Below are 22,346 nucleotides of genomic sequence, written 5' to 3'. Positions count from 1 at the left end.
GACACCCGGAAACGGCAAGAACATCCATCAACAGACACATCGACCTGGACCCCACATACAAACTACTACAGCTGAAACTGACACCCGGAAGCGGCAAGAACAAACCACTATAAATACCGGAAGAAACATCAAAGCAACGCTTCACAGGAGGCTCCAATAGCACTGATGATGTTCCCTAGCCAGGGAACGAAACGTTTGCAGCAAAAACTTCCAGCTCGGCGAACAGAACCACAACAACAGGCATGAATAGGGTGAATTCACTCAGTCTTTTTCCCAGGGTTGGGGAATCGAGAACCAGAAGGCATCAGTTTAAGGTTAGTGGGAAAGAATAAAAGGGAACCTGAGGGGCAGCTTTCTTATACAGAGGGTGGTATGCCTGTGGAATGAGCTGCCAGCAGAAGTGGTTGAGGTGGATACATTAATAATACCATATCTGATTCGAAATGTGAACTCTCTCTCCATGGATCTTGCCAGGCCTGCTTTCTGTTTTGTTGCTTTTGGCTTTATTCAAGATAACCCAGCTTTAGATCCAAGTGTGAATCCTTTTGGATATAATTTCCAATTAGGACCCCGCTCTCAGTCAAAATATTGCCAGGTACCCTCAAACTGTCCAGCTGTAGAGAAAGGCCTTGTACCAAACATATAAAGATAAAAGGTAAGGTCACCACAGTCTCAGTGGACCATAGAAAGAGACAACTAGTAGTGAGGTTAATCCAAGGATCACCACACCTCAGGTGAGAGTTGATGTTAAGAAGGTATAGTATTTATGGTAATCACGCCAAGCATGTAACTAACCTCTGACCTCAGACAACCTCCACCTTGGTTGGCATCTCCCCATTTCCTGTACAAGGTAACCTGTGATCTTTCTGAGAAGGAGTTGGCAATTTTGTTCGAGGTTATGAACAGATTTTGTGCTGTGAGCAAGGAAACAGAAAGAACTTTTATTCCATCAGACTGCTCTTCATTTAAGTCCATGACCCAAATGCTGTCCAATCCCATAATGTGACATATTAGTGATTGGGATACAGTGCTCATTTTTATTTTTATTCGTTCACAGGATGAGAGCATTGTTGACTAGGCCAGCATTTATTGCCCATCCCTAACCGCCCAGAGGGTAGTTTAGAGTCAACCCCATTGCTATGGGTCTGGAATCACATTGCTTCCATGGGGATAACTAATCTCATCTTGTAGATGAACTGAGTAATGCTCTTGACTTAGAAGGGGTTCGCCATGGTTTAGACTAGACCAGGTAAGGACTACAGTTCCTTCCCTAAAGAACATTAGTGAACAAGATGGGCTTTTTCGATAATTGACAATGGACTCATGGTCATCATTGGACTCTTAATTCTATAATTATGAATTATTGTATTTTTGATTGCATTGATTGTGGACAAATGCATTTCTAATTGTAACAATTGTTTTTCTGCCTGTAGCCCTAATAAATGGCAAAAATCACTATGTGATTAATGGGAACTGGGTAATAGACTGGCCTGGAGAATATGATGTCGCTGGCACCAAAGTACTGTACAAGCGTTCTTCTAGTAACCATGAGACAATTGAGGCTACAGGACCAACAGGAGAGGACCTCCACGTGATGGTACAAATCTTCATGTAAAATGTGTGGTGAATGTTTCTTATGTTAAAGGAATTTTTCTTCATCTGTCATTATTTACACATTTCCTGCCAGTGGTATTTTCACAGTGGGAAAAGTACCAGTATGAATGGAAATGTGGCAGGGTTTTCATAGAAGTTTTCAACAATTTCATATATCCCCCCACCCGCCATTGCAAGGACGTTCCTTTTGTCACTAAAATTTCCAAAACTGTCGTCTGTTGTCTTTCGCAATTTACAAAAGAAAATAATTGTTAACACCCAGCATGTTTACTTGAAGTCAATGTTCTCTCACCTTAAAGATTTGCAAAGAAATCAACATTGGCGTGATGGGCCAAGTGGCATAATTCTGCACTGTAAGACTTCTGTGATTCTGGTTTAATAGATGAAAGAAAGCTTCACGAACAAATGTCATCTGTTAAACCATATTTATTCACTAACCCCATGAATAGTCTCTAGGCATGTAGAACCTTCCTGCTAACTATATATAAACAATATTGTAAGCAGTTTTGGGCTCCATAACTAAGAAAAGATGTATTGGCCTTGAAGAGGATCCAGAGGATGTTTACAGGATTGATCCTGGGGATGGACAGCTTGTCAAGTGAAAAATGGTTGAGAACGCTAGGTCTTTATTCGATAGAGTTTAGAAGGATATAGTGGGGGGGGGAGGGGTCGGATTGAAACTTAACAGAATATTGAATAGATTGAATAGACATGGAGGAGATATTTCCATTGGTTGGAGAGACTAAGACCTAAGCGTACAGCCTCAGTGTGAAGGGTTGTCCCTTTAGAACTGGGATGAGGAGGAATTTCTTCAGTCACTAAATCTGTGGAACTCACTGCGACAGAGGTCTGTGGGGGCCCAGTTAGAGGTGGAGAGGTTATTGATCAATAAAGGGATTAAGGGTTACAGGGAGAAGGCAGGAGAATGGGGTTGAGAAACATGTCGGCCATGATCAAATGATGGAGTAAATCCTATGGGCTGAATGGCCTAATTTTGCTCCTATATTTCATGATGGTCTTATGGTCTTATTTCAAGACATGACGGTGACAGAGTTGGGGAGTTCTCTCTAGGGTCCTGACCAATCTTTATTCTCAACCAGGATCATTAAATCTAATTACCAATATTTATCATTTTGTTGCTTGTGGCAACTTGCTGTATGAAGATTAACCACTGGGTTTCCTACATTACAACAATGATTGCATTCCGAAAGTATTTCATTGTCTGTAGAACACTTTGGGATGACCTAAGATTGTGAAAGGCTTTATACAGCAAGTCTTTCCTTCTCATTTACATAAAATATTTTAGCCAATATTTTAACAGCGGTCTTTATCTATTTATGGGTCTTTACCAAAGTACATTAACACCAAACAAAATAACTCAGAATCACAGAACCATTATAATGCAGGAGGAGGTCATTCTGCCCATAATACCTGTACTAGCTCTTTGAATAATGCAGTGATATGGAGCCAATCTTTTACGCATTTTTTTTCTATCTGACAAATCATGTAAAGTTCACTTGAGTGCCACAACCAAACCTGACCACACCATATTTCCACACTGTGCATTCCAGACCCTAATTACTCAAAGAATCGCTGAAGTCATCAGTGCAGTACCTACCATTTCAATATAACGATATAGGTGACAGTGGTCACAATGGGATCTTGCACTGAACAAGCTCAATGTGTGTTGTAGGTTCTTCTACAAGAGGAAAACTCGGGTATTGAATATGAGTTCTGGCTTCCTAATGAGCGCTATAGCCATTACCAGGGAGGACACAGTCCACTGAGGCAGCCTGAGATCGCTGTTATAGATGCCGACCATCCTCTCAGTTACCTGCCCTGGACCCAGACCACAACAGCTTCCACTACCACCGTCACCACGACTACCACCAGCCCAGTCAGAAAGCCAGTCGTCTACCCAGGTATGACACAACCGTTTGTTTACGTTCGCTAGATTGATTGTGAATTTTCAACTTCAGGAGGAAGGATATTCCAAAGCTGATCCTCCTTCCTTATTGATGTGAAATCATTCCCTCCACCCCCGCCCCTCCACCATGCTCCTTCCACTTATCTAAGCTATGACCCTGAATGGCCAGCCTGGTGCCTGATCTCTGCCACTGCTGTGCCAGTACTTAGCATTCAGGGTCGAGGTGAAGCAGACTGAGGTAGCTCATTACACAACAGTGACCACCCTGGTAAGTTTGAAGGCAGTGGTGGTGTGGGGTGGGGGGGGGATGGTATTTAATCCAGTGGAATAGAAGGTTAATGGTGACAATCCACGCATTCCCAACCCCCTCACCCTCCACCCGAAGTCAGATTAAAGCCTTGGCAGAATTTCATGTTGTATGTCTTCATGGGATGCGGGTGTCACTGGCTGGGCGAGCATTCATTATCCACTCCTAGCTGCCCTTGAGAAGGTAATGGTGAGCTACCTTCTTGCATGCCTCATTCTCAATGAAGGGCTTATGCCTGAAACATCGATTCTCCTGCTCCTTGGATGCTGCCTGATCGGCTATGCTTTTCCAGCACCAAACTTTGATTCTGATCTCCAATATCTGCAGTCCTCACTTTCTCCTAGCTACCTTTGCACAGTCCATTTAATGTCGGCAGATCCACAATGCCATTAGGAGTGTTGTTTAAAGTAATGGATGGGATAGGGTTAATCTGAGCCGAGCTGAAGCTCCACCCACCCAGATACATAACTCCACCACTAGGTGGAGCACCAGACAGTGTGGAGCAGTTGTAGCTGGAGATAAGATTAGATTACTTACAGTGTGGAAACAGGCCCTTCAGCCCAACAAGTCCACACCGACCCGCAACCCACCCATACCTCTACATTTACCCCTTTACCTAACACTACGGGCAATTTAGCATGGCCAATTCACCTGACCTGCACATCTTTGTACTGTGGGAGGAAACCGGAGCACCCAGAGGAAACCCACACAGACATGGGGAGAATGTGCAAACTCCACACAGACAGTCGCCTTAGTCAGGAATTGAACCCGGGGTCTCTGACACTGTGAGGCAGCAGTGCTAACCACTGTGCCACCGTGCCGCCCACAAAAACATGTCTCTACTCACATTAGCATCAGTACATACTGCTAAGTATTTAGTTACAAAGATATAATGAACCTTTTCTTAGAAACATATAAATAAGGAACAAAAGTAGGTCACTTGGCCCTTTGAGCCTGTTCTGCCATTCAGTAAGATCATGGCTGATATGATTTTAGTCTCAAATCTATATTCCTGCATATCCCTGATAACTTTTCATCCCCTTTATAATCAAGGATCTATCTAATTCTGCCTTAAAAATGTTTAAAGTTTCTGCATGCACTGCCTTTAAGGAAGGGACTTCCAAAGGCTCACAATCCTATGAGAGTTAAAAAAAAGAATGTTTTAAATGGGCGACCCCTTATTTTTAGTCTATGACCTGTAGTTATCACACAAGAGGAAACATCCTTTCCACATTCGCCAGGTCAAGTCCCTGGAGGGTCTAGGTTTAAAAGATTCTTCCGCTGACTTTTCTTTTGTGGTTCATTTTTCAACACACTTCCTTACTCCAGTCGGGCTGGAGGATTGGAAGTGACACTCAACTCCACCTGCATGAGGGGCACCAGGTCTTCTCATCATTGTTCAAACAGAAAGACCATGGAAGGCTTTCCCATCCTGCAGTCAACTGAGACCCTTTAGGAGGCAGTTAAAAGGGAACAATAAAAGGAGGTGTTCTTGCTGATGCCCGGTCCGAAGGATTGGGGGAGGGGGAGGTTAAAGATGGCATTGAGCTTTCAAGGGGCAGCACATGGATTTTAGACAAACACTAATCTGTACATGATCCTGAGACTGTGTTTCTGGAGGTGTATGGGGTGTGGGGTGATGAGGGGAAACATAAACAGATTACCACTAAGACAGACATCACAACACCCCCACCTTACGCCCTGCATGTTGCAGCGCCATCTCCAAACTGAGACCTGTTCTCGTACTATTTTTCAATGAAAATTTATGGTCGGAAACAGATCCTTCGGCCCAACTTGTCCACTCCAACCAAGTTTCCCAAACTAACTCGTTCCATTTGCCTGCTTTTGACCCATATCCTTCTAAACCTTTTCTATCCATCCATCTGTCCAAATATCTTTTAGATGTTGTAACTGTACCTGCATCTATCAGTTCCTGTGGCAGTTCATTCCACACATGAAGCACCCTCTGTGTGACTCTATGACTATGACTATCAGTGTCTTGTATTGTTGCAGAAGCAACAATATTATGTGGTCCTGTCAACATATTGCGTGCAATTCTGGTCTCCTTCCTATTGGAAAGATGTTGTGAAACTTGAAAGGGTTCAGAAAAGATTTACAAGGATGTTGCCAGGGTTGGAGGATTTGAACTATAGGGAGAGGTTGAATAGACAGGGGCTGTTTTCCCTGGAGTGTCGGAGACTGAGGGATGACCTTATAGAGGTTTCTAAAATCATGAGGGGCATGGATAGGATAAATAGACAAAGTGATTTCCCTGGGTGGGGGAGTTCAGAACAAGAGGGCATAGGTTTAGGGTGAGAGGGGAAAGATATAAAAGAGACCTAAGGGGCAACTTTTTCACACAGAGGGTGGTACGTGTATGGAATGAGCTGCTAGAAGAAGTGGTGGAGGCTGGTACAATAGCAACATTTAAAAGGCATCTGGATGGGTATATGAATAGGAAGGTTGGGAGGAATATGGGCTAGGTGCTGGCAGGTGGGAGTAGATTGGGTTGGGATATCTGGTTGGCATGGACAGGTTGGACTGAAGGGTCTGTTTCCATGTTGTACTTCTCTATGACTCTATGACTCAGTGTGGTGGTCTTGTGGCACAGTTAGCAATATCCACACCACTCAACTAGAAACCTCAGGTTCAAATCCCACCCTAGTTCTTGATGACAAAAAGTTGCCCGTATAATGCATAAAAACAGGGACAAGCCAAAATGTGCTGTGTGGAAAATCAGTTGGGAGCAAACACGGAGGAAATCTCTAAAAGACTTGGGAAAGAGGAACAAAGATCAAATCTAAGGCTTTGGTGGCCTAACAGGAACTTTCACATTCCCTGATAATTGTGTATTCTGCTACCTTGCTCAGGGGGAGCCTCCCGGGCAATGACACAGTTAAAAAGACCTTACCAACTAGGAGAGTCAGAGGAATGGTCTTCATTGTAGATGTTTCTTTCAGATGCATTGGATTGGCACAAGGTTATCAGGTTCTTGTGTTAATGAGCAAAACACAGGTTTCAATTGTTTTCCCTCTTTCTCTTCAGGCTGGGTACACCCTGCACAGCGAACACCAGTGCATCCTCCTCAAGTTGATCATTTTCAAAATGTATTACCAAGGGATCCCATCCAATCCACCCGCCATGAACCCAGTGAGTGAGACCGTCAAAGGACCACCAGAAACAAGCTTTGTTTTTCATTAGCGTCTATTTTATTTGCCTTTACCAGGACGTGACACAGCTGTGAGTGGATGGTGGGGGGCGGGGTCAGGAATGGATGTTAGGATTGTGATAAACTCAATGGACAAGCTTTTCCTCTACAACGTTTAAATATATTTTATATACAATAGGGAAAAGTACATCTTACCTAACAAAATTATTGGGATTATTAAACTATTGGATTCACTAATGGCCTATATGGAAGGAAATCTGCTGTCCTTGCCTGGCCTAAATATGATTCCCCAAAACCCACAACTATGTGGTTGACACTTAACTGCCCCCTGGGCAATGAGGGATGGGCAATAAATGCTGGTCTAGCCAATAACACCCACATCCTGTGTATGAATTTTTAGAAACATTGTCCAGGAGCATTTCATAGCCAAGGCCTCATGTAGACTACAGAATGCAAAACAAAACACCTCAACAACGAAAGAACCCATGAATTGGATTGAAATGGTAAAAGTTGTCATGATCAATCACAGTGTAAGCTTGAAGGGCTGTATGGCCAAATCTTGTTCTGATGGACAGTTAATATGTTTGTTCCAAACAAGCACAGTGTATTTTCAATCCAGCAAAATATTTCAGTGAGCTCAACAGAGTGAATCTTCAATGATCAAACTGGTATACTGATATTTAATTAGTGGACCTGTGGCACCTTCAACGGTCAAAGTTAAAAATCACACAACACCCATTTCTTATATTTTTCATAACTTTATATTTTGTAAAGTCAAAAAAACAAGTTTTTTGTTTGCTAATAAATATATTTATAAACAAAAAAAATCACATAACACCAGGTTATAGTCCAGCTGGTTTATTTGGAAACACTAGCTTTTAGACCGCTGCTCCTTCAACCACCTGATGAAGGGGTGATGCTCAGAAAGCTAGTGCTTCCAAATTAACCTTTTGAACTATACCCTGGTGTTGTGTGATTTTTAACTTTGTCCACCCCAGTCCAACACCGGCTCATCCACATCATGTCCTTTAATGGTGCAATTATTTTTGGTACCAGAGTAGTTTAAATGTTGAGATAGGATTAGCCACACACACCGCCTTATATTTGCTCTTTGTAGCCAAATCAAACAAGCTCTTTATTTACAGTTTCACTGCAAATGATGGCTGCACAATCTCACACCCAATGTTGGATCAACGAAGATCAATCAATGATGCTAGATCAACAATGTTTTTACTAACTTCAAAGCTTGAGCTTGAGTTGCTTTAATGAAATCAATGTTTTGTGCTTATGCAGTGAAAGAGAACTCATGTAACAACGGCATTGGCTTTCCATGACTTAAGCAGAATAGTCACTGAACGATGTGCCATGGAAATGCTTACATTATGTGTTAAATGGTACAGATCTGCTGATAAAATCTCAACAGCAATAGCATGTCTACACAAAACTACTTGTGACAGTCAAAACACATTCCTTCATCTGTCATCTTTGACAGCATTGGGAGATCAGTATCCCTGTGAGTGTGCTTCCTGTCAGCTGCTGAACTGTTAACATCTAGAAAGAAATAATGAATTTTAAACCTCCTGTCATCTCCCCACTGTATCTGTCTGACTCTGGTCTCACTCCCAGCTGACTGCACCGCCGGGGCAGCTTGCTACTTTTCCAAGTGTGGGGCTCTTCAGAATTGCCACATGCAGACACCAAAGGAGAAATATTTGCATTTCTATGGTGCCTTCTGTGGCCATTAGGTATCCCACATAATGGAGAACTGTCAGAATATAGAGAGCACAGTGGCCAGTTTGCAATATGCAAGCTTACACAAAGAGCAATGTGAGAATGACATGATATCTGCTTTTGTGATAGTGAATGATGGATAAATATTGGCCAGGCCACGAGAGAAAGCTTCCCCTTCAAACTTTTGTATCCATCTGAGAGGACAGATAGTACTTTGGTCTAACACCTCATTGGAAAGGCAATATCTGAGACAGTACACAACTCCCGAAGTACTGCATTGGAGAGTCAGCGTAGATTGTCATGTTCAAGCACTGAAGTGCAACTTGAGCCCACAACCTTATGATTTAGTGTTAAGTGTGTTACTAACTGAGCCACTGATGGCAGGCTGAAAAGCAGGGAGTGGGAAGAGGAAAAATGTGAGGAAGAGGGTGCAATTTCCAGATCCTTTAGATCACAAACAAGTTTGAGAGATTTCCAGCACCAAGTAGGGGGTGTGTTGGAGAAGCACAGTCTAAAATTTTTCAGTACAAACAACTCCTATCTGAATGAAATGTCCATAGAGCTCAGTCCAAGGCAATAGAAAGGGTATTCTTTATTTATTTTAAGACTGGACCTAAAGCTTCCTTCCGCTTCTCCCAGTCACTCACATGAAAAGCTGACCATCCTTCGTGAGCAATCTGCTAACTGTCTAATAAAGCTCTCCACAGCAGGGAAAGCTTTTATTACTTGCTGCCTGAGCAAATATAACTCCTTCTAATAGATGGTATGCATTAATTGGCATGTTGGAGAGCATTAAGATGATTTGGTGCATTTAAGTAATCATTATCTATCTCTGATTTAGGTTACTGTAGAAAGTGTAAGAAGTCAAAAGGAAAATCTCAAAGGATTAAACAGTACTGCCAGAAAGACTTTGGTAAGACATCAATAAAACATAAAATCTTTACTTTAGCAATAAAAGGAGCTAATTGCAAGGTATATGAATTTATTTCTCAGTCCCATTACAAGTGCTGGTTCTAATTTGCAGCGACATTTCTGCGTTACAAATTTTCTCATGTTTATTTTTACAGCAGGGGTCAGCTCTGCGGAGTGTATTCACTACTTGCAAAATGAAGCCTGACCCATAGGGAGTACAGGTTAAAGAATTGACACTTTTGAGCTTTAGCCTTATCCATGCTCCTTTTCAGTCAGTGGGATCAGTGAATCTGCCTCTCTGGTTCAGAGGAACTAACAGGAAAGCTGCATGAATGCTCCTTGGTGGACATAGGTACATTGCCCAATGTGCACTAAAGCCCACAAAGATAAAAAAAACTGAGATCAGTCTCGGTTCATGCTAGTCTCAGCAATGATGTCAGTACAGCTGTTACAATTAGCTTCAGTGGCCTTGAACCAGTTTGTGGAAGAAAATCAACAGAAGCTGCATTTGGTCAGAAGGCCAGGCTTCAAATCCTGCCTGCAGTAGAGGTGTGTCATAACATCTCTAAACAGATTGACTACAAATACCTTCTATGCAATCTGTATCTGTGCACGATGGACTTAAGCTTAGCAATTATGCAAAGTTGCAAAATGATGTTTAATCATGCCTGCGTGGTTAAATATTCAGCTGTCACTCACATCTTTTATTATGTGTGTGTTTGACATCAGTAGCTCCCATTGTAAAGACATTAACCATCACCATAGTGGGAACGTGTAACGTTCTGTTTATACTTCTATCATATCGATCTCTGCTCTTAGCGTTGTCACTCCAAGACAAGAGGGAATAACAGGGTCACACAACAGGGCTCATGGAGCTGACCCAGCTGCAAATAAAATTCCAGTACCTTACCTTACCAGATAAGGTACAAAAACAATGCACATGCAGCAATAATGCCATGTGCTGTAATTTTTGAAATGTTGGTGAATCCACCTGAACAGATCCAGGTTACCAATAACAGATAATGGCCAGTCCATTCCAACAGGAATAAAGGGAGAATTTATATGTCAGTCCTTGGCCCTCTAAATGTTCCTCTGATTTCTCAGAATGGAACTGCCAGGAAGAACATCGCATTTAGAGAACATCAAATCATATCTTCGATGATCCCAAAGTGCTTCATATCCACTGAATCATTTTTTGATGTCACACACCAGCAAGTCATAGTCCAACAGGTTTATTTGAAATCACAAGCTTTAAGACCGCTGCCCCTTCACCAGGTGACTTGACGAAGGAGCAGTGCTCCGATAGCTTGTGATTTCAAATAAACTTGTTGGACTATAATCTGGTGTCACGTGACCTCTGATCTTGTTCATTCCAGTCTAACAACGGCATCTCCACACCATAATGTTTTGATGTGCAATCATGGATTTTAGTTGGCATTGTTACCAATTGCTGAGTAAGCCAACTCTTCAAATCATTTTGACTAGAGCAAAGTCCCACGACTATCAATAAATAAGTGAACAGATAATCAATTTTGGTCATATTGGTTGGGAAAGGAATGTTGTCAAGGCCAACCGAAGAACTACCTTATCCTTTTTAAATAATGCAATAGGACACTTAGCTGCTCCTTAAGCAGGCTGAGGGCACCGTGCTTCAATAATTTATCCAGATGCTTAAACCCAAGGTTAGAAAAGTGGGAATTCCCCCAACTGAGAAAAGTGGAGTTTGTTTCCTTGCGAAAGGAATCTACAGAGTAGGGAACAAGGAAGAAATCATCAAAAAAAAACCCTACGCTCTAGATTGGTCCATAAATGTTTCTATTTTCCTTCTTCACCAGTTTTTCGTGGAAGAGTCCTCAGCAAGGCAATTGTGGGGTCGGAGACTCGGTACGATGTACAAGTCAGGCAAACGTACAAGAACAAATATCCCATTGTCCACAGGGAATACATCTGGGTGCCAAACACATGTGACTGTCCATATATTCTAGAAAAGCGAGAGTACATCATGATGGCAAAGCGACACGTGAACTTTGAGCAAACGCTGAACCGAATTCTACTGGAACACAACAGTTTTGTCAGGCTCTGGCAGCCAAAGGAAGACTTGATGCTACGAGACATAGACAAATATTGCCACCGGTACTCATAAAGCAAAGTCTAACATGTTACAAATATTTTACAACTCGGTCCAATATTGGATAGTATTTGGGAAGAGCCCATGACATTGCAATAGAAAACCATATCATTCCATCAATTATGTGCAAATCTCCTGTTAAGCAACCACTCACAGCTTATAATAAGTTCCTTTTTCTAAGCCACCAAGGACAGTACCTGGAAGGAGTTATTTGGAGATGACTCTGTGGGTCAAGGCACTGAATTGTCGGAAATGAGTTAATGTGGCCGCTTTGTCCATGCTTAATTGAAATGAAGAAATATGTCTTCATATTGAAAACAATTATTGGAAGCTTTCAGAAGTTTATATGTGGTCAGTCTGAACAGTGTCTGGTTTTTCTGTAAGGAATGTTCTCTATGATGAACTATTTGATGTGCAAGGTGCCATGATGTCCAATTTTGTTGATGGTAACAGAATCTATATTTTTAAACAAGTCAACCCAATTTTACATTATTGTGACTGGAGCACAATAATAACTTTTCTGCTGCACCTTGGAAGTAATGCACTTCATTATTTTGTAACAATTTCTCTCCATGTAGTTGGGACATCTATTCCCTGAAGGATGCTCCCAGGTTTGGACAGTTTTACATTGCATGATCCTATGTTATTTTAAGGACAGGCATTCTGTATTATACCTGGCATGTTCTGAATTTTGGGTGACGTATTAGTAAATGCCAATTATTTTTTATCATTTATTTAAATACATATATTAAGTATCTCACTAGTATACTGACACTAATCACTTTGCATGGTACATTATGTATCTGAGCATCAAAGACATTTTAAAGAATTTTTATTGTACACTGCCATTAAAATTGGCAAACATTAATTACCTTGAATCATTTCACCTCTGACATTCACTAATGCTCAACCATCTGAAACTTATGAATATCAACTAAAAGCAAAATCTGTAAGGTTACAACAGGATGTTACTTTACCTGACCAATGACCTGTATAATGAAAACTTAACAGAGGATTTGAAAGTAATAATATTAAAAAAGTAAAATATTAAACAAACCATTTATAGAATTGGAGAAGCTACTTATTCAGCATTACTTCAAGGTGGGAAGGTATTTAGTTGTTCTGTATCACTTCATGTTAACGTGCAAGGTCACTTACATCAGTAATGAAAACATAAAACATTTCATCGCTATTGTCCACCTTGCACTGAGGAGTATTGGATCAATGACATAGATGTAAAGAGAAGCAAAAGAGAATCTAGTAAACAGGTAAAGGATGAAGAGGAAGCAAGAGCAGCATGATGTCAGAACATAGAGGAGGACAGAAAGCAAAGATTGTCACTGATTGTTCAGTGAATCAGGGGAACAGATCATCAGATAAAACACAGAACATGTGAAATGTAGGTGATTACTGCTAAACCAGGAAGCATGACAAAAAGAAGTTTAGAATGGGAGCATTATGGGGCACTTTGCAATTCAGAGTTCATTAATATCTGTAAAGGGAGGACTTCTGATTGTCCTAGCCAGAGCAGGCTGGCTTTGTAACTTGGTCCGCCTGAATATATTCACCTCTTTCTTTTGGAGGTTAACTGGGAAGTTACACTTATGATTCTGAACAAATGAAGGATTTCTGTTCCCTGAGCGCAATTCTGAAGAAGAGTCAAACTGGACACGAAACGTGAACTCTGTTTTTCTCTCTCTACAGGTGCTGCTAGACCTGCTGAGTTTCTCTAGCACTTTCTGTGTTTGTATCAATAAAGTAGAAATTTTAGAATTAGACTTATTGTCATGTGTACTCGAGAACAGGAATATAGTGAAAAGTACACAAGTGGCCATTTTGTGGTGCCATTTTAGAACACAAAAGACAAGATTAGAAAACAGATGCAGAAAGAAACAGCCAGATCACTCCCCTGCCTCTGCCATGAATCCTTGCTGCCAGGAAAACAAAGAGACAAAGTCCATCCCTCAGTCTATGAACACTCAGATGCCCTGAGCCCTCCCACACACCCACCCCCCAACTTCACCATCAGGCACCAGGGCCCAGCCATGGCCTGGCACCATGCCAGGTGAGTTTCTCCGGTTAAAAAATGAGGTCTGCAGATGCTGGAGATCACAGCTGCAAATGTGTTGCTGGTCAAAGCACAGCAGGCCAGGCAGCATCTCAGGAATAGAGAATTCGACTTTTCGAGCATAAGCCCTTCATCAGGAATAAGAGAGAGAGAGCCAAGCAGGCTCAGTTTCTCCGGTTGTTACACATACTGACCTCAGAAGCAAATGAGTGACAATCCTTTGGCCTTTGCCGTTTAATTCACTGTCACTTCTCTCCCAGGAATCTCAGATTTCTATAGTTCTGATGAAGGGACATTCACCTGAAACATTAACTCTGTTTACTGTCTCATTGATGATCACCAGTTGGCTGGATGCATCCAGCAGTTTTTATTTTATGTAGTAAAATTACTTCTGTTCAGTACTTCGGGTGTAGTAGTAACAGTATTCTGAAAACGTACTGCTGGAATATTGGCCGCAGACAATCTTCCATTGTTTTTTTAGAGCATTGATATTGTAACCAGAACTTAGCATTCTCAGAATTAGGAAATTCCAACATTACTGATGCCATTTCTGAGGAAGGGTCACTGAACCCAAAACATCAACTCTGATTTCTCTCCATAGATGCTGCCAAAGTTGCTAAGCTTGTTTAGCAATTGCAGTTTTTTGTGTTGATGCTATTGCCCTCAGAGGGTAAAAAAGAAAATGCATAGTTCGCTATTACTTACAGAAAGAGAGAATTTCCGCTCATTATCATAAAAAAATTCATTACAGTCTTTTTATAGTAACAGTATTATTCTTGGATTAGTAAACCAGGAGTGCAGGTTAATGCTATCTGGGTGTAGATTCAAATTCCTCCATGGCAGTTGGTGGAATATAAATACAGCTTTAAAAAAGCTAGCCTAGTACTGGTGACTCTCTAATAATGTTAAAAATCCACCTGGTTCACTAATTCCTTTTAGGGAAGGAAATCTGCCGTCCTTACCACATCGGGCCTGCATCCGACTCCAGACTCACAACAATGTGGTCGACACTTAACTGTCCTCTGAAATGGCCTAAAGACCATCTCAGATCAAGGCCAATTACAGATGGACAACAAATGCTTGTCTTACCAGCAGCACCCACCTCTCATTAAATAATATAATCTTATAATATTGCAATTTCAAACCGGTTGATTTAGTGGAAAGTTCCAACCCCTCCTAATGTTCCTCAAAACAGCATGCATCAGCAGAAATGTTTATACCTCAGGCCTAGTCCAAAGAATCCATCTCCAAAAAAAACACAAAGACCTGATATGGAAACATGGCTTGAGTTACTAAAGATAAACCAAGTCGTAGCTAGAACATTAAAACCGGATACTGAACTTGAATTTCCAGGGAATTGTGTTTTTTTTCAATTTACTTGTTAAAGATAGATAAGGCAATGTTGCCAAAGATCAAGTTTTATTTGTTTTTACATGTGTAATAAAAGGGAAAATGTGCTTTGACCAAATATACTTCAATGGTGCTCCAATGTAATGTAATCTTTAAAGTCAGATTGAGACTCTTCATTTGTTCATTTTAATCAAGGAATATTCTCAGACTGTGCCTCTGCTCATCTTTTTAAGTTAAAAATCACACAACACCAGGTTATAGTCCAACAGGTTTAATTGGAAGCACTAGCTTTCAGAGCACCACTCCTTCATCAGGTGGTTGACAGTCCAACATGCCAGTCCAACACTGGCATCTCCAAATCACATCTTTTTAAGGAATTTGTCACATTCAGCTGGAAACAGTCTGAGACAACCCTTATTCAAATAGCAGGCACTGTAACATCAGCAAGTGTTTCTTTGAACATGCTTGTTTTAATGGAAATAAAGTGATAGCATGTAGAGAGTTCACAGTGTCTGATTGAGGGACTTAGTATTGCAAAAGGAAGGTGAGAACCACCCACAATCATTTCTGTGTACACCCCTACCTCACCATCTCCATCCTATGAACTTCCTCCTACCACCACTCACCTGTGCCTGGGCCCATTCTCAATCCTGTGCCTCAGGTGGTAGAACTTCCAGCTTCTGTTAGCCAGTAGATCTCCACAGCTGAGACTTTTGCTCCTCTGGTCTTTGATCCCAGGTGTGGTCGACTTCCACCCCAAATGACCATTGGCTCTGTTTATTTGGAGTTCAGTTACAAGATTCCAAAGATCCTAAGAACAAAACTAAGAGAACACTAGGACAGCTATGAAAACTACATGAGCAAAAGTAATTGAACTCTCAAATTCCCAAACCTTTTCCCACTGTGACCCCATTTTGAGGGTTGAAAATTGTCACAATACCTCTTAGTGAGGGAAATGTGTTAGTGAGAGCTAGGGCCTGTTAAAGAGGGAATACAGCTGTTATGACTTAGTTAGAATTCCAGGTTGGACATTACTGCCTCAGAGCTCACATCCCCAAACTTTCAGCTTGCAACCTTACCTCCCAACCAGACATATTGGGAGCACTGATTTAAGAGTGTAAGAGTCTATATAACTTATGGGTGGTTTAACTATCCTTCCATGTACTGTGATAGCATATTCATGACTTGTAGGTGCATTGGTATCTTGCATATTATTAAAGAGCTAATTGCTTTTGTGTTGGTCTGCCACAATTTCACTCTGGGCTTATCTTTGGATATGTGTTATGCATATTTGATGCACTGGATGTTTTTGATTTGCAAAATTCCCTCAATTGGTTTCTGGATATCCTGAATGTCACACCATTAAGTGTTGTGACTTTGTAGAGTCTAAAATCCATCTGGATACTTGTGTGAATGGCTACGTACTTGGGTGATATGCATGACTCTCCATTTCTTATCCTACATAGATTAGGGAGTTTGCACCGTCATGTTGGGCATGTACCATCTTCATTCTCCTTCATTTTCTGAGATGTTTGTCTCAAATTTCTAGGAACTTGGACAGCTAATGACCCAACAAGGTTGTCCTAACTTATATTCTGAGCATGATTTCTGCTTTGACATTGAGACCTGATGTAGAGATGTTGCTGTTGTTGCCTTTATTTCATGACTTGTACTTTAAACGACCTATTTGAGTGAGACCTTTGGATCTGGGACAGTTCAGTGAGGTCATCACAATGTTTGCAATAGATGTCTCCAGAAGAAGTGCTAGTAGAAATTTGGAAAAACAGTCAGTGACAAGGAGAAAACTATTGCCATGTGTAGTAAGTGAGTATGATATTCCTGTAGACCAAGGTTACAGGGGAATCTCATGAGGGTGTAGAACTTCTTTGCACTGCTGTGATGAGGGATTCTGGCATACCTATGATATCCTCATTGCCTTCTCAATATCATCCCTAGCCAACCCAAAGTATTCTTTGCCGGGTGTCTTGTTCTCTCAATGCCCAAATATCCCTGATATGGTTGTGACAATATGTCCCTGTGAGAACATTAGGTACATGCGCCTTTTGTATTGTATCAGACTAGCCTTCCCTACTGACTTCCCATTGAATGTTGTTTTGTGTATATGTTTCATGGTACAGTTTTTTTCGTGTATATGTCAGAGTCAAGAAGAGTGGTGTGGGAAAAGCCCAGCAAGTCAGGCAGCATCCAAGGAGCAGGAGAGTTGACTTTTCGAGCATAAGCTCTTCATCATATTCCTGATGAAGAGCTTATGCCTGAAATGTCGATACTCCTGTTCCTCAAATGCTGCCTGACTGGCTGTGCTTTTCCAGCACCACACTTTTTGATTCTGATCTCCAACATATGCCGTCCTCACTTTCTCCTTTCTTGTATATGTGCTAACCATACCTCAATAAGTTGGTGAATGACATCAACCTTGAGATCTATTCTGTCGATTTGTAAGTCTAGTGGAACATCTTCATTTTAAAAAATTTAGTCATGTGCTTATTGTATCCAGGTAACCACTTTATTACCGTGTTTGAAACAGACGGTAAAGTCAAACCCTTGTATTTTACCAGATCTCAATGTAGTCTAGGTGGTTGACTCACCAGTGCTTTGCCCCAAATCTTTCCTCATCTTTTGTAATTGGTTTCCACAATAAATTGTTTACTTTAAGTATTGAACCTTGTGACCAATATAACTAGCCATGCCATTGCTGGTCCACTATATTCCACCATGTAGAATACTTGCAGTTTTCATGCAAACTTGTCAGAGGTACTTCATTACCAATGTACCACTGCAAGAAGTGAGTAAACCTTTGTATGTAATTAATTTGGCTATTGTAGTTTTTATTGTTGACTGCCGATGATGCAGACACATATCCTTCAGGATTCTGAATTGAAGGATGCTTACAATTGTTCCAATATAGACACTTGGTTATGAGCACGTTTGATGCTTTTACTTGGCTGTATCATACTAAAGGTGGCAAAATCTTCTAACATGTCATTCACATGATGTGTCACATTCACACTGTGGAAAACATGATTACTTTCTTTCACCTGATCCTCTACTCTGGTCTTGTCCTGCTACTCACCTGATGTCTGTGCTTGCGCTAATGCAGGGCTCTAGAGCACTTCCTATTCTTGCCGCCTATGTTTTTTGTGTGGTTGTCTCCTGTTGTAGCATCTGGTTATATTTCTGGATTTCTTCCACATGAGTCCTTTCATAAGCCATGACGCTCAAAGGTCTTGGAAGGCAAGACAACTTTGAAGTCGGTGCAACCAACTACGCTTTCTACAGAGCTTGCTCACTTTCTACATCAGTATTGGCAGCTGACTTGCAGACAATGGTGTCCAAAGAACAAGGACATTATATTTTCTTCATACAGCAGTGAGTTGATTTTGTGCAAAAAATGAGGTCTGCAGATGCTGGAGATCACAGCTGCAAATGTGTTGCTGGTCAAAGCACAGCAGGCCTTCCTGATGAAGGGCTTATGCTCGAAACGTCGAATTCTCTATTTCTGAGATGCTGCCTGGCCTGCTGTGCTTTGACCAGCAACACATTTGCAGTTGATTTTGTGCCTCTCTTTTCACCCAGGCATCTTTACGAAAAGTTTTGAATGGTATTGAAGCTACAGTCAGTTCCATTATCCTCTCAGATGGCTCATCCTCTGACAAATCAGTCCTTGCCCTGCCATAGCACCGATTGGAAAACTGACAACTGATTCTTGTGTCTGCTAGCTGTAAGACATCATTTCCAAAGTTTACTTTTACATGAAGCACAACTTCCAACATATTTCACAGTTTATCAGAGCCTCCCTGGTCCTCTTCAGACACGCCTGAAGTGCTGATTCTATGAAACCTTCATTCCCATTGGCTTTTCACCCCTTGATTATTTGGTTCTGCAATGGCTAGGTCTAAAAAGCATAGTTCTATCCTTTGTTTAAAGTCCCATTTAGGCACGATGTCTGTGGCATTCAGTTCATGAGATAGAATTAGATAGTCATCTTCCAGATGTCCTCTGTCTTTTGCAAAAGCTAGCATTCATTGCCCATAGAATCCTTACAGTGTGGAAGTAGAAAATTTGGCCCATCAAGTCCACACTGACCCTCTGAAGAGCATCCTGTCCAGACCCACTCCATTTCTGTAATCCTGCATATCCTATGGCTAATCCACCTAGTCAGCACACTGCAGGGCAATTTAGTATGGCCAATCTTGCTAACCTGCACATCTTTGGACTGTGGGGGGATATCCATCCAGACACAGGGAGAACATGCAAACTCTACACAGACAGTTGCCTGAGGAATTGAACCCAGCTCCCTGATGCTGTGAGGCAGCAATGCCAACCACTGAGTCACAATGCCACCCCATCTGTAATTGCCCTTCAAAAGAAGATAGTGAGCCACACAGTGTCCTGCTGAATCATTTCAGAAGGTAGCATGGAGTCAAGCAAATTTCTGTTGCTCTGGAGCACTTCAGCCAGGCAAAGAAAGCAGCTTCGGTTTTTACAATAATCCAGTGACGTGATGGTCACCATGACTGAGACAAGCATTCATTCCAGATTTATTCATTAAACTCTAAGCTCCACCAGCTTAGAGTCAGGATCTTGGTAGAGAATTAGTCCAAGCCTGTGGTTTACTCATCTAGTAACATTCCCATTTGTGGGAATGTGAACATGGCTGGCTGAGCAAGCATTTATTGTCCCTAACTGTCCTTGAGAAGGTGGTGGTGGGCTACCTCCCTGAACCACTGCAGTCCACCTGCTCTGGGCTGACCCATGAGGCCCTTCGGGGGAGACTTCTAGGATTTTGGCCCAAAATCTTTTGTTCCATCATCACCATGTCTGTAAGAGGTGAATTGATTCCTTCCTATTGTTGTGTCTTTGTGATTATTTCATGTTTATCTTGCCATCAGTACAAACTATCTTCTGTCTAGACATGACCCAACTCCTTGAATGGAAAGAAAGTTACTGTTTATTCATTGAGGGAAAGCAAATCTTAGCAGGACTTATACACTTCATGGTAAGGTCCTAGGGAGTGTTGCTGAACAAAGAGACCTTGGAGTGCAAGTTCATAGTTCCTTGAAAGTGGAGTCACAGGTAGATAGAATAATGAAGAAGGCGTTTCGTGTGCTTTTCTTTATCAGTCAGAGTATTGAGTACAGGAGTTGGGAGGTCATGTTGCGGCTATACAGGACATTGGTTAGACCATTGTTGGAATATTGCATGCATTCTGGTCTCCTTCCTATTGGAAAGATGTTGTGAAACTTGAAAGGGTTCAGAAAAGATTTATAAGGATGTTGCCAGGGTTGGAGGATTTGAGCTACAGAGAGAGGCTGAACAGGCTGGGGCTGTTTTCCCTGGAGCGTCAGAGGCTGAGAGGTAACTTATAGAGGTTTACAAAATTATGAGGGGTATGGATAGGATAAATAGACAAAGTCTTTTCTCTGGGGTTGGGGAGTCGAGAACTAGAGGGCATAGGTTTAGGGTGAGAGGTGAAAGATATAAAAGAGACCTAAGGGGCAATTTTTTCACACAGAGGGTGGTACGTGTATGGAATGAGCTGCCAGAGGAAGTGGTGGAGGCTGGTATAATTGCAACATTTAAGAGGCACTTGGATGGGTATGTGAATAAGAAGATATGGGCCGGGTGCTAGCAGGTGGGACTAGATTGGGCTGGGATATCTGGTCGGCGTGGACAGGTTGGAGCGAAGGGTCTGTTTCCATGCTGTACATCTCTATGATTCTATGATTCTATGAGGTACTTTCATGGTGTGCTCATTTTCCAATCTACTCCCGAGCATTTAACAGTGGCAGCGTACAGAAAATGTCTTTTTTAAAAAAGACAGACCTCCTGCAAAATATTTCTTAGTTTGAAAGCGTCAAGTTGCAGTGAGCTCTCAAAAGGTTAATGCCTCCTTATACGTATTCAAATTAGCCTTATTGTGTTCCTAGCAATTCCATGGAGATATGCAAATTAAATACGGATTTATGCATCGAAATTCACAAATTTACTCCCAAGTTAGTGTTACTGCAGCTTGAGTTAGCTAATCCTTTATAATTTAAACTATAACAGGGCAATATAAAATATCTCAACTTGAGAAGGAATGCGGGACTTATAGAGTAATCTTTAATGGCTGTTACGATGGAGATTGCTAATTTTCTCATGTTTTAATTGTCTAGGAGTAACACATAGCTCAACAAAATGCAATCACGGCCAATTACTAATTGAAAATTGACTGAAGATAACGGTATTAAAAAAGACAAAATAAAAATTGAACTAATTGTTGTTATTTTCTAGCATTGCGATCTTCACTCTTAGCACTAGGCAGGGCATTCTGCAAATTAATGGCATTGCTTTTAGGGAGCTATTTATAGGTGGCAGCAGTGTAAGTGTGCCAGGTGTACCTACCTTCAGCGAGGAGATGTCAGGAGTCTGAGCGGAAAAGGGATAAACACCCAAACATCAAAGAGAAAGGAACAGGTAAGGTTTGTGATTTCATTTTTGATATTTGTAAAATTATTATTTTAAATACGCTAAGTAGCTATTTGTTATGGCATGATTGAAGCTACAGAGTGTTACCGTATCCTTACAATTCTAATGATGACCCCAAAGCAATTGAATGTAGCTTGCAGCTTTCTTTCGCTTATCATCTGACTATGAAGTGAATGTTCTGTTGTGCATTTTAGACACTTAATGCAATGTAGGGCAAAGAGACAAATATGTAGACTGACGGAACGTGTATTGAATGTGCCATAAAATCGAGCATTTATAATCAAGTTCAAGATGTAATTATACATCAACATCGCTACCTCCGGATCCTTCAAAGACCCCTCTGCAAATTGTAATCAGATCAGAACACTTGATCGATCTAAATCTAAATGTGATCACTCCATAAATTTCTGTACATTATAAAATCCTAAAGAGTTCAAACACTCATATTTCTTTCCATTTTCTTCAGAGATAAGTTAACTCAGCACAGGTCAGGAATATTCTTGCTCTGCGTGATATAACAGCACATGAGGCAACACTTTAGTGTAAGGAAATCTTTCATTTGTGACACTCTGTAGGTCATTTTGCAAATGTGAGGTTTGAGGACTCTACCAAGAATATGGATTTGTTTTGTCAATTTGCCTGCACAGTGAG

At 41.3% G+C, this 22,346-nt stretch overlaps 1 protein-coding gene across 8 annotated transcripts in view; it reads left to right on the top strand.

The window, feature by feature from the left end:
* Positions 1–16,457, top strand: part of LOC132829177 (ADAMTS-like protein 5) — a 123,142-nt gene extending 106,685 nt beyond the window's left edge. For all 8 annotated transcript variants that reach the window (XM_060846529.1, XM_060846527.1, XM_060846530.1 and 5 more), the window contains 5 exons: positions 1,434–1,597; positions 3,308–3,536; positions 6,894–6,998; positions 9,590–9,661; positions 11,496–16,457. In XM_060846529.1, the coding sequence (XP_060702512.1) occupies positions 1,434–1,597; positions 3,308–3,536; positions 6,894–6,998; positions 9,590–9,661; positions 11,496–11,803 (878 nt within the window). In that variant the 3' untranslated portion in view covers positions 11,804–16,457. The remainder of the gene's footprint in view (positions 1–1,433; positions 1,598–3,307; positions 3,537–6,893; positions 6,999–9,589; positions 9,662–11,495) is intronic.
* Positions 16,458–22,346: the final 5,889 nt, after the last annotated feature.

The sequence above is a fragment of the Hemiscyllium ocellatum genome, chromosome 28 (genome assembly GCF_020745735.1).
Source record: "Hemiscyllium ocellatum isolate sHemOce1 chromosome 28, sHemOce1.pat.X.cur, whole genome shotgun sequence".
NCBI classification, from domain to species: domain Eukaryota; kingdom Metazoa; phylum Chordata; class Chondrichthyes; order Orectolobiformes; family Hemiscylliidae; genus Hemiscyllium; species Hemiscyllium ocellatum.
This window is presented reverse-complemented; position numbering and strand designations above follow the sequence as displayed.